General features: G+C 44.6%; 1 protein-coding gene across 1 annotated transcript; it reads left to right on the plus strand.

The window, feature by feature from the left end:
• The first annotated feature begins 881 nt into the window (after positions 1 to 881).
• LOC106561473 (E3 ubiquitin-protein ligase TRIM47-like) lies at positions 882 to 4557 on the plus strand. Its single transcript, XM_045711512.1, has 2 exons — positions 882 to 2058; positions 3124 to 4557. The coding sequence occupies exons 1-2, from the start codon at positions 1462 to 1464 to the stop codon at positions 3304 to 3306; spliced, it is 780 nt and encodes a 259-aa protein (XP_045567468.1). The 5' UTR covers positions 882 to 1461; the 3' UTR covers positions 3307 to 4557.
• The last annotated feature ends 7945 nt before the right edge of the window (positions 4558 to 12502 follow it).

Here is a 12502-nt window from a genome sequence, read left to right on the forward strand (position 1 = left end):
TGTCTATACTATGTATGTATGGAGGGGGAAGCCTGCTATTATCTGTCTACACTATGTATGTATGGAGGGGGAAGCCTGCTATTATCTGTCTACACTATGTATGTATGGAGGGGGAAGCCTGCTATTAGCTGTCTACACTATGTATGTGATGTACAACAAGCAGTGCAGCAGTAATGAATGAGGAGGAAAGTGTTTCCATAGGTTTGTGTTGTTATTATTATTAGCGGCTTGGGTCTTTTTTAATATCAAGGAATATTTCACTTCCTCTGTTCATAGGAGTAACAACATGAATTTGTCCATGAGGCAGAAGTAATGTGGTGCGACTCGAGTTTCGCCATCAGCTGGAAGACTGTGTCCCTTTTTGGTCAGTGTCAGTGGAGGAAAGAGAGAGTGGAGGGATGTTGAGAGACGGACCCTCAGTCTGCTGCTCTCTCCCTCTGCTGAGACTGACCCTCAGTCTGCTGCTCTATCCCTCTGCTGAGACTGACCCTCAGGCTGCTGCTCTCTCCCTCTGCTGAGACTGACCCTCAGTCTGCTGCTCTCTCCCTCTGCTGAGACTGACCCTCAGTCTGCTGCTCTATCCCTCTGCTGAGACTGACCCTCAGGCTGCTGCTCTCTCCCTCTGCTGAGACGGACCCTCAGTGTGCTGCTCTAGAGACTGAGAGGTATAGAGACATACTGTCAAGGTGACAGGTATCCTAGTGGTTTAGAGACTGAGAGGTATAGAGTCACACTGTCAAGGTGACAGGTATCCTAGTGGTTTAGAGACTGAGAGGTATAGAGACACACTGTCAAGGTGACAGGTATCCTTGTGGTTTAGAGACTGAGAGGTATAGAGACTTGTCTCTATAAGACTGTTTCATTTCATCGGGTTTCAGAAATAATGTATAGGATATGTTCATAACCCCGTCCACCTATAAGATGTGGGGGGATCTGTATGACTAAGAAGAGATACAAAGAACTCTGATTGTAAAACATCTTCTCTTTTTAGTCCTAGATATGTCTATGGTTACTGCTGAATGTAGTACCTCTAACCCTGATCCTAGGCCTAACAGTAATAACCACACTGTAATGTTAGAACACATAAGTGTATTATAAGGCATTATAAAGGTCATTAAAATATTTATAATATGTACTTCATAGAAACTGTTAACCTTTATATATGCTAACAACTCACATTTTGTTAGATGTATTCCATATTAAGGGTCCTAAACTAGGAACTAAAATATTTGTCTCCCTCTAGACGTTGTATGCAGATCTCTCTCTCTCCCTCCCTGCACCCCTCCTTCCCTTGTTCCCTCCCTCTAACCCCTCCTTCCCTCTAACCCCTCCCTCCCTCTAACCCCAGCCATCTGGCAGAACAAGGAAATCCCTCCCCCTCCCACAGACTCTCTTCTGTGGAAACTAAACTGATCTGAGTCTCTGTGTCGTCTGTCTGTGTGAGAGTGAACAACCATCCAAATGGCTCAGCAGGGAGTTCTGCTGGACCAGGACCAGTTCTGTTGTTCTGTCTGTCTGGATCTACTGAAGGAACCGGTCACCATCCCCTGTGGACACAGTTACTGTAGGAGCTGTATTGAGGACTGCTGGGATAAGGATGTTCTGAAAGGGGTCTATAGCTGTCCTCAGTGCAGAGAGACCTTCACTCCAAGGCCTAATCTGAGGAAAAATAACATGTTGGCTGACATGGTGGAGAAACTGAGGAAGACAGGACTCCAGGCTGCTCCCCTTCCTGCTCTGTGCTGTGCTGGACCTGGAGATGTGGTGTGTGATGTCTGCACTGGGACCAGAAAGCGGAAAGCCCTCATGTCCTGTCTGCCGTGTCTGGCCTCTTACTGTGAGACTCACCTCCAATCTCACTACGAATCTCCTGCTTTGAAGAAGCACAAGCTGGTCAAAGCCACCGCACAACTACAGGAGAAGATCTGCTCTCATCATGACAAACTGCTGGAGGTTTACTGTCGTACCGATCAGCAGGGTATCTGTTATCAGTGTGTGATGGATGAACATAAAGGCCATGATACAGTGTCAGCTGCAGCAGAGAGGAATGAGAAACAGGTAAGACCAGAACAACTTGTTGGTGACTGTCTGATAAACAAGGAATTAATGATACAGTAGGAACTAAGGCTGTTTGAATATGAGATCATTCAAATGAAATTGATCTACAACTATGAACACAAACCTTGATTATATAGATATGTTAACCCAGATTCTTCAAATGTATCACCATTTTCTAAAGTCTGTTAGGTTCTGAACAGACAGAGTTAAAACTCAAACCAAGTTTATTCACCCACTGGGTCATACAGCTCAAAGACAATGTATGATTACACAATAACATATATTTATAACCTCATACTAGGCAGGGTCAATTGTTACACATCTAGACAGCCAATACATCTCTGTTGCTAGGCAGGAACTGAATTGGTTCCTCTCACTGGTGTAGTCATGGCCCTGCCTGATGCTAGAACCTTGGTGGGTGTGGAAGTGTGTGTGAGATAAGACTGTAGTAGGAGGGTCGTTGGGGTGGGCCTCTCTGGCCCCCCTCCCAGAGGTTTCTTCTCACTTCGTCTGTTGACTTGAACTCGAGCCGAATTCCTGGCTCCTCCCTAGTTCTGCAGCTGGCCTGCCTTATCAGAGACTAACTAGACTGTTGAATTCCTGGCTCCTCCCTAGTTCTGCAGCTGGCCTGCCTTATCAGAGACTGAAACTAGTTGCCCTTTGCCTCCCTCGTTAGGAACATTGATATTCAACAATAACATATTTGAACAGAATATTTCAGCACTTCCCTTGTCTCTCTCAGTAACTTTCCATACACCAAGTTCCTATCCAACCTTCATTGACCCCAACATATACATTCCTTATACATGTAAAATCATCAATACGTTATAGTCAAACATCATTATCATTAGTTATCAAACATCATTATCATTCGTTTTCAAACACCCAATCAACTCCCTGTTAAAACTATAATCATTCACATGACTACATAATGATATAATTTCAGACAGACACTTCCTCAATATTTTGATCCTTATCTTCTATGGGTCCTATGTCACATTACTATACTATTGATCTACTGGACAAATAAAGCTTGATAGCTCATTGAAGAGTGATTCTCCACAGAGGCAGCTGGGGATGAGTCAGCAGAAGGTCCAGCAGAGATTCCAGGAGAGAGAGAAGGAGCTGAAGGAGCTCCAACAGGCTGTGGAGTCTTTCAAAGTGAGTATTGTTGACCAGAGGAGACACACCATTTCACTTCTCTCCTCCAGTCAGAGAGAGAGAGGGGCCCCTCTCCAATCCCACTAACCCCACTGTTGAGAACAGGCTGTCTGGACTCCTTTCAGAGAATTGACTGCTTAATGTAACTGACAGGATATGAACACAGGTCTACCGCGGGAGAAACCAACATATTGACCATTACACCAAGAGGACATTCCCTATTGGGCCGACACTGATTTAGAAGTCACAGGCGGGGCTACCTCATCACATAACCATGAGTAACCATGACTGACTCATGTCCCCTATACATTAACATGGAGCACTCTCTCTCTCTCAAATTAATTCAAAGGGCTTTATTGGCATGGGAATCATATGTTTACAAATGAACAGAAATGAACAGTAAACATTACACTCACAAAAGTTTCAATGGAATAGAGACATTTCAAATGTTATAAATCAATTGGAAAACAGAGTTTTTTTGTGGTTTCACGGTGGGTGGGACTATCGATATTTGTTTGTGTTTCTTCTGACCAGAGAGAGTGGTCGCTCCGTGTCACGCAACTTGGTTTAAGATCTGATTCTTGTTTTGCTCTTAGGAACAGGGCACCATTGAAAGGAGTGATTTCTGGGGTAGCGTTAGTGTGGAGGTGGAGCAATTGAAGTTGAAGGCTCTTGGTGTTTGTGATGCCCGCCGTTTGGTGTGAAGCAGACCAGGTGGTGAGCGTGGTGAAACAGAGGAGTCACTGTCAGCGTTTGAGTCTTTACCCGACAAAGTCATGTTGGGATATATCAGTTATTCTGTTAGAGTCTTTGTGTTGAATCCACTGAGCTGTTTCAGGTGCAACGTTTATGGTCATGTTGCAGCAGTTTGTAGGAGGGAGATTCCAAGATGTGGGAAGTGTGCAGGAGGTCATGGGATAGAGGATTGTGAAGTTTCAGTGGATAAAGTTGCGTCAACTGTAGGGGTACACATGTTGCTGGGGATCAGAGGTGTCTGGTGAGAGAGAGGCAGGTTAAGGTGGCTAGAGTCAGAGTAGTGCAGAAGGTGGCGTATGCTGAGGCAGTGAAGAAAGTAGAGGAGGATGGGTCAAGGCTGAGGGATCCTGAGAGGATCCCTGTGAGTAGTAGATCTGTGACAGCACAGAGGAATTGGCCAATGAGTGATATAAGCTTCAGTAAGGTTGGCTTCTTAGAGTTCAAAGCAATGGTTATCAACTGTACCGCAGAAATGGAACGTAAATCACAGACAATAGATGTTGTGGTGGCAGCTGCAGAGAAGTATTTGGTCATACGAGATTTGACTTCAGAAGAGTTCCAGGGTGTGTTGAGTGGTGGTGTCCCGTCCTCCCAGGTCGTTGGCATGGTGCAGGAGCAGATAGGGTCAAAGTAGTGGAATGGGTTAGTGGGTTTTTAATGAGTGTAGGGTTAGTTGGCATGGTGCAGGAGCAGATAGGGTCAAAGTAGTGGAATGGGGTAGTGGGTTTTTAATGAGTGTAGGGTTAGTTGGCATGGTGCAGGAGCAGAAAGGGTCAAAGTAGTGGAATGGGGTAGGGGCTTTTTAATGAGTGTAGGGTTAGTTGGCATGGTGCAGGAGCAGATAGGGTCAAAGTACTGGAATGGGGTAGTGGGTTTTTAATGAGTGTAGGGTTAGTTGGCATGGTGCAGGAGCAGATAGGGTCAAAGTAGTGGAATGGGTAGTGGGTTTTTAATGAATGTAGGGTTAGTTGGCATGTTGCAGGAGCAGATAGGGTCAAAGTAGTGGAATGGGGTAGTGGGTTTTTAATGAGTGTAGGGTTAGTTGGCATGGTGCAGGAGCAGATAGGGTCAAAGTAGTGGAATGGGGTAGTGGGTTTTTAATGAGTGTAGGGTTAGTTGGCATGGTGCAGGAGCAGATAGGGTCAAAGTAGTGGAATGGGGTAGTGGGTTTTTAATGAGTGTAGGGTTAGTTGGCATGGTGCAGGAGCAGATAGGGTCAAAGTAGTGGAATGGGGTAGTGGGTTTTTAATGAGTGTAGGGTTAGTTGGCATGGTGCAGGAGCAGATAGGGTCAAAGTAGTGGAATGGGGTAGTGGGTTTTTAATGAGTGTAGGGTTAGTTGGCATGGTGCAGGAGCAGATAGGGTCAAAGTAGTGGAATGGGGTAGTGGGTTTTTAATGAGTGTAGGGTTAGTTGGAAGGGTGTTGTTTTATTTGAATAAATATGAGATGTTCCTTTTCCCATTTTGTATCACAAAGTAAAATAGATTTATATTATTGTCCAGTTGGGGGCAGTAATGCAACATATAGGATGCCAACCGCCGTTAAACTCCAAAGAAGAAGAAACGTTATACTATGTCTATTTATAGTGTTGTAACGATGTCTCTCTCTCTCATTCCATCACTTTCGTGGTAGTTGGTTGTGTGGGTCTCTGGTTATGAATGGGGTGCTGACAGACAATCGTTGATGGATATTTATAGAGCCCTGATCAGGACGACAATTGATTACGGGTGTATAGTTTATTGAACAGCAGCAAAGACTTAAGCTGGACAGAATCCAATATATAGCTTTAATGATATTTATTGGTGCATTTAAATCAACATCTGTATGTGTCTTACTAGTGGAGGCAGATGAGATGCCTTTGGGTATACGGCGTAATAAATTGTCATTATCTTATTGGGTTGAAAGGCTGTGAGGTTGAGCATCCCACTGCTAGTGTTCTAGATGACTGTTGGGAATATACTAGTAGACAAGGCTGTGGTTTTGGTTGGACAGTTGTTGGTATTAATGTTATTATTGAGAAATGAGAGAATGGGTGTAGTTGTGAGATTCTGCTGGGTCCCAGCACATTCAGGTGTGGAAGGGAATGAAATTGTAGACCAGTTATCTAAAAGAGCTTTACTACAAGATATAATATATATTAATGTTCCACTGGGTAGAGGTGAGGACAAATGTAAGATCAGATACATTTTGATAGATGTGTGGCAGAAGAGATGGGGACTCTGGGCACAAGGGACGGCATTTATATGTCCTCTAAAGGTCGGTGGACCAAGGTTCAAAGGTCAGATTAGGAAGGAAGAGGTGGTGTTTAATCGATTGTGCCTAGGACATTGTACATTGAACTGGTCCTTACATCTGGTTGGCAGCATGTGAATGGTTTGTGTCTAGAGGGTATTGTCAATGAAACGGTGGACCATGTGTTGTTATATTGTTGTAAGGATGTTGAAGAGAGGGAAAGATTGAAGGGTAGGGTCATTGAGGTTGGATGGGGTTGGGGGGTTGGAAGGGATTTGGGGGGATGGAGGAGGGTCTATTAGAAGTTAGTAGGACTCTTTTTTATTTTCTCAGAAGTACTGAGTTAGGTAGGAGGATTTAGAAATGGTGTAAACCGTGATTGAACACACTCCAGCACAGTAGGTGGCGCCATGCACCTTAACGTTGGTTTGAGGACCGCCATTATATCATAGAAGAAGAAGGTGTTGTGTGAGGGTTTTGTGGTTCCTGAGGAGGGCTACTATTCTTTTTGCGTATTTTCCAAATGTATTTTGTAGTTGTTAAGGGTTTATATATTAGTTTCCACTGTTTATCGGTTAGAGTTGAGGGGGGAGTAGGGTAGGTTGTTTGGGAGGTGTGATGTCCTCAACCGAGTGGAGAAGAAACACTGTCTCTTCAGGTGCATTCTGGAGAATGGTGTGGAGGAATTATTGATCATGGTCGGTGAACAGGTGGGAGAGGAACATATACACTCTGTATCCAGAATGAACAAGGCGGTGGTTGTGGTAATGTAAAAGGTGAGTCTTGTTACCCGGCTAGTTACCAGTATGATTTATGTGAGGGGTGTTGGTGCTGATTTCGATAAGAGTAGTGGTGTCTAATCTGCCTCCATTTATTACGACCGAACAGATCCGTAAAGAGTTGGTTCGTTTTGGTCAATGTACAAGTGGTTTTCGTTTCGTGGCTCTCGGCTGGGTGTCTCTTTTCGTAGACGAGTGTTTGTTTCTTAACTAAATTCAAGGTTAAACAGGGGAGGGGTGGTACACAGGGTTTGTTTAGGGCAGACAAGCGTGACCAGCCAGCAGCGGGGGCTAGGACTAGGCTGGACACTACATTTTTAACCACATTTACTGATAAAACTCGTTCATTGCATCCGCCAAGGAGCCCAGTTATATAATATTACCATATGTCCCAGCTGTTTGGCGTAGTTTTGAAGTAAACGCGAAAAAGCGGGGCGTATTTTAGTTCATGTTTCACCCTCCAGCTCCTATTAGTTGTATTGAAAAAACAGGTCTTATTTTAGGTCATGTTTCACCCTGCCAACTCCTATTAGTTGTATTGAAAAAACAGGTCTTATTTTAGGTCATGTTTCACCCTGCCAACTCCTATTAGTTGTATTGAAAAAAACAGGTCTTATTTTAGGTCATGTTTCACCCTGCCAGCTCCTATTAGTTGTATTGAACAAACAGGTCTTATTTTAGGTCATGTTTCACCCTGCCAACTCCTATTAGTTATATTGAAAAAACAGGTCTTATTTTAGGTCATGTTTCACCCTGCCAACTCCTATTAGTTGTATTGAAAAAACAGGTCTTATTTTAGGTCATGTTTCACCCTGCCAACTCCTATTAGTTGTATTGAAAAAACAGGTCTTATTTTAGGTCATGTTTCACCCTGCCAGCTCCTATTAGTTGTATTGAAAAAACAGGTCTTATTTTAGGTCATGTTTCACCCTGCCAACTCCTATTAGTTATATTGAACACTGTCACAAGTACTGTACAGAAACTCTAACTGTACGTATAACCTATTTTAGCCTGAACCCTAATTCTAGGGTAGGGTGGCCTACAACTATTTTAGTAATAATATTATTTTAGTAAATACCATTTTAGTACTAAATAGCATTTATTATTTTTTAAATAAAACCTATGTAAGCATTTGCCTTTTATTAGTTATTTTATTATATTTATTATTGCAAGGCAGAACACTTGATAAACAAGACTCATTTGTTTTATATGTTAAATGTGGTTTGAACTGGGTGACATAGTAACCTCTATGTGAAAGTCCAGCAATTGGCGTGGGACAGGTGGGGCAGGTTTGAGACTGATCTCTCGAATTAAATACACTTTATTTCTCAGCTGCCTCACCAATGTCTTTACGTGAATTAATATTGTGTATTTATATATTTACATATTTTTTTTTTTCCTTTTTTTCTCTTCACTTATCTTTTTATATATATATATATTCTTTTTTAATTTCTAAAAACTCAACCTCAAAGCACTCTCCTGCAACCCGCCTCACCAATTTAAAAAAAGAAAGTATTATTTACCTCATCTGAATTCCACAACAGAAGCTAGCAAGAGGTTAGCCATTTTCACTGGCTAACGTTGAAGTTCAGCTAGCCACGGTTAGCTGTCCTCAGCTATCCATTAGCTCGAAAAGCTATCGCCAGTTTTTGTACAGCGCGACTCAGACCAGAGCATACCGGACCTATTCTCTCTCCTTTCCCCGATTTCTACCGCAGGCTCTGGACATTTACACCTGGATCTTGCAGCTAACTAGCTGCTACCTGAGTGACTATTGGCAACGTCGGTCACGGAAATAACACACATTTTTACGGAGCTAGCCAGCTAGCCAGCTGAAGAGTTCCGTCAGCCACTCCTGGGCTATTCCTGAGCTAGCCAGCTGAAGTGTCTCCTGGGCTACAACTCACCTATCCTGACCCGTTTTACTGCCGATCCGGAGCCCCATCGGGTCTTCACGACTGGACCACCGACGTTATCTGCCCGAGGGAATTATCCAACTGGCCCCTCCGTCGCGACGTAACCTGATCGCCCATCTGCGGCCCGCTAATCGTTAGCTGTCTTTTCGGCTGCGATCTGAATAGGTCTATCGGACACTTTTCTTGGGCCACTATAACTAACTATTTTGCCAACTTGGACAGGTCCCCTTCCACACGGAACCCCACTAACCCACAGACGGAAACGCACGAGCTGGCTAAAAACAGACCTCCCTCCCATCTTCCACCAGCTTGCTACCTATGGCCCGGCTAGCTGTCTGAATCTCACTGGACCCTTTGATCACTCGGCTAAGCATGCCTCTCCTTAATGTCAATATGCCTTCTCCATTGCTGTTCTGGTTAGTGTTTATTGGCTTATTTCACTGTAGAGCCTCTAGCCCTGCTCATTATACCTTATCCAACCTCTCAGTTCCTCCACCCACACATGCTATGACATCTTCTGGTTTCAATGATGTTTCTAGAGACAACATCTCTCTCACTATCACTCAATGCCTAGGTTTACCTCCTCTGTACTCACATCCCACCATACCTTTGTCTGTACATTATACCTTGAAGCTATTTTATCGCCCCCAGAAACCTGCTCCTTTTTCTCTCTATTCTGGACGTCACAGACGACCAATTCTTATAGCTTTTAGCCGTACCCTCATACTTATTCTTCTCTGCTCCTCTGGGGATGTAGAGGTGAATCCAGGCCCTGCAGTGCCTGGCTCCACTCCTACTCCCCAGGCGCTCTCTTTGATGACTTCTGTAACCGTAATAACCTTGGTTTCATGCATGTTAACATTAGAAGCCTCCTCCCTAAGTTTGTTTTATTCACTGCTTTAGCACACTCCGCCAACCCGGATGTCCTAGCTGTGTCTGAATCTTGGCTTAGGAAGTCCACCAAAAACTCTGAAATCTTCATCCCTAACTACAACGTTTTCAGACAAGATAGAACGACCAAAGGGGGCGGTGTTGCAATCTACTGCAGAGATAGCCTGCAGAGTTCTGTCCTGCTATCCAGGTCTGTACCCAAACAATTTGAACTTCTAATTTTAAAAATCCACCTCTCCAAAAACAAGTCTCTCACCGTTGCCGCCTGCTATAGACCCCCCCTCGGCCCCTAGTTGTGCTCTGGACACCATATGTGAACTGATTGCCCCCATCTATCTTCAGAGCTCGTGCTACTAGGTGACCTAAACTGGGACATGCTTAACACCCCAGCCATCCTACAATCCAAGCTTGATGCCCTCAATCTCACACAAATTATTAATGAACCCACCAGGTACAACCCCAAAGCCGCAAACACTGGCACCCTCATAGATATCATCCTAACCAACGTGCCCTCTAAATACACCTCTGCTGTTTTCAACCAAGATCTCAGCGATCACTGCCTCATTGCCTGCACCCGTAATGGGTCAGCGGTCAAACGACCTCCACTCATCACTGTCAAACGCTCCCTGAAACATTTCAACGAGCAAGCCTTTCTAATCGACCTGGCCCTGGTATCCTGGAAGGATATTGACCTCATCCCGTCAGTAGAGGATGCCTGGTTATTTTTTTTAAATGCCTTCCTCACCATCTTAAATAAGCATGCCCCTTTCAAGAAATTTAGAACCAGAAACAGATATAGCCCTTGGTTCTCTCCAGACCTGACTGCCCTTAACCAACACAAAAACATCCTGTGGCGTTCTGCATTAGCATCGAACTGCCCCCGCGATATGCAACTTTTTAGGGAAGTTAGAAACCAATACACACAGGCAGTTAGAAACGCCAAGGCTAGCTTTTTCAAACAGAAATTCGCTTCGTGCAACTCCAACTCTAAAAAGTTCTGGGACATTGTAAAGTCCATGGAGAATAAGAACACCTCCTCCCAACTGCCCACTGCACTGAGGATAGGAAACTCTGTCACCACCGATATAATTGAGAATTTCAATAAGCATTTTTCTACGGCTGGCCATGCTTTCCACCTAACTACCCCTACTGCATTCAACAGCACTGCACCCCCCACAGCAACTCGCCCAAGCCTCCCCCATTTCTCCTTCTCCCAAATCCATTCAGCTGATGTTCTGAAAGAGCTGCAAAATCTGGACCCCTACAAATCAGCTGGGCTTGACAATCTGGACCCTTTCTTTCTAAAATTATCTGCCGAAATTATTGCAACCCCTATTACTAGCCTGTTCAACCTCTCTTTCGTGTCGTCTGAGATTCCCATAGATTGGAAAGCAGCTGCTGTCATCCCCCTCTTCAAAGGAGGTGACACTCTTGACCCAAATTGCTACAGACCTATATCCATCCTACCCTGCCTTTCTAAGGTCTTCGAAAGCCAAGTCAACAAACAGATTACCGACCATTTCGAATCCCACCGCACCCTCTCCGCTATGCAATCTGGTTTCAGAGCTGGTCATGGGTGCACCTCAGCCACGCTCAAGGTCCTAAACGACATCGTAACCGCCATCGATAAGAAACATTACTGTGCTGCCGTATTCATTGACCTGGCCAAAGCTTTTGACTCTGTTAATCACCACATCCTCATCGGCAGACTCAGTAGCCTTGGTTTCTCAAACGATTGCGTCGCCTGGTTCACCAACTAATTCTCTGACAGAGTTCAGTGTGTCAAATCGGAGGGCCTACTGTCTGGACCTCTGGCAGTCTCTATGGGGGTACCACAGGGTTCAATTCTTGGGCCAACTCTTTTCTCTGTATACATAAATGATGTCGCTCTTGCTGCTGGTGAATCTCTGATCCACCTCTACGCAGACGACACCATTCTGTACACTTCTGGCCCTTCTTTGGACACTGTGTTAACAACCCTCCAGACGAGCTTCAATGCCATTCAACTCTCCTTCCGTGGTCTCCAACTGCTCCTAAACACAAATAAAACTAAATGCATGCTCTTCAACCGATCGCTGCCTGCACCTGCCCGCCTGTCCAGCATCACTTCTCTGGACGGTTCTAACTTAGAATTTGTGGACAACTACAAATACCTAGGTGTCTGGTTAGACTGTAAACTCTCCTTCCAGACTCACATCAATCATCTCCAATCCAAAGTGAAATCTCGAATTGGCTTCCTATTTCGCAACAAAGCATCCTTCACTCATGCTGCCAAACATACCCTCGTAAAACTGACCATCCTACCAATCCTCGACTTCGTTCGATGTCATTTACAAAATAGCTTCCAATACCCTACTCAACAAGCTGGATGCAGTCTATCACAGTGCCATCCGTTTTGTCACCAAAGCCCCATATACTACCCACCACTGCGACCTGTACGCTCTCGTTGGCTGGCCTTCGCTTCATAATCGTCGCCAAACACATTGGCTCCAGGTCATCTACAAGACTCTGCTAGGTAAAGTCCCCCCTTATCTCCGCTCACTGGTCACCATAGCAGCACCCACCTGTAGCACGCGCTCCAGCAGGTATATCTCTCTGGTCACCCCTAAAGCCAACTCCTCCTTTGGTCGTCTCTCCTTCCAGTTCTCTGCTGCCAATGACTGGAACGAACTACAAAAATCTCTGAAACTGGAAACACTTATCTCCCT

The sequence above is a fragment of the Salmo salar genome, unplaced genomic scaffold (assembly GCF_905237065.1).
Source record: "Salmo salar unplaced genomic scaffold, Ssal_v3.1, whole genome shotgun sequence".
Lineage (NCBI taxonomy): Eukaryota > Metazoa > Chordata > Actinopteri > Salmoniformes > Salmonidae > Salmo > Salmo salar.

Bases quoted from the DNA above. Each gene is read 5' to 3' on its own strand.
- LOC106561473 (XM_045711512.1), top strand. From the start codon at position 1,462: ATGGCTCAGCAGGGAGTTCTGCTGGACCAGGACCAGTTCTGTTGTTCT. The intron at 2,059-3,123 runs GTAAGACCAGAA...GATTCTCCACAG, and splicing joins CAGAGAGGAATGAGAAACAG to AGGCAGCTGGGGATGAGTCA.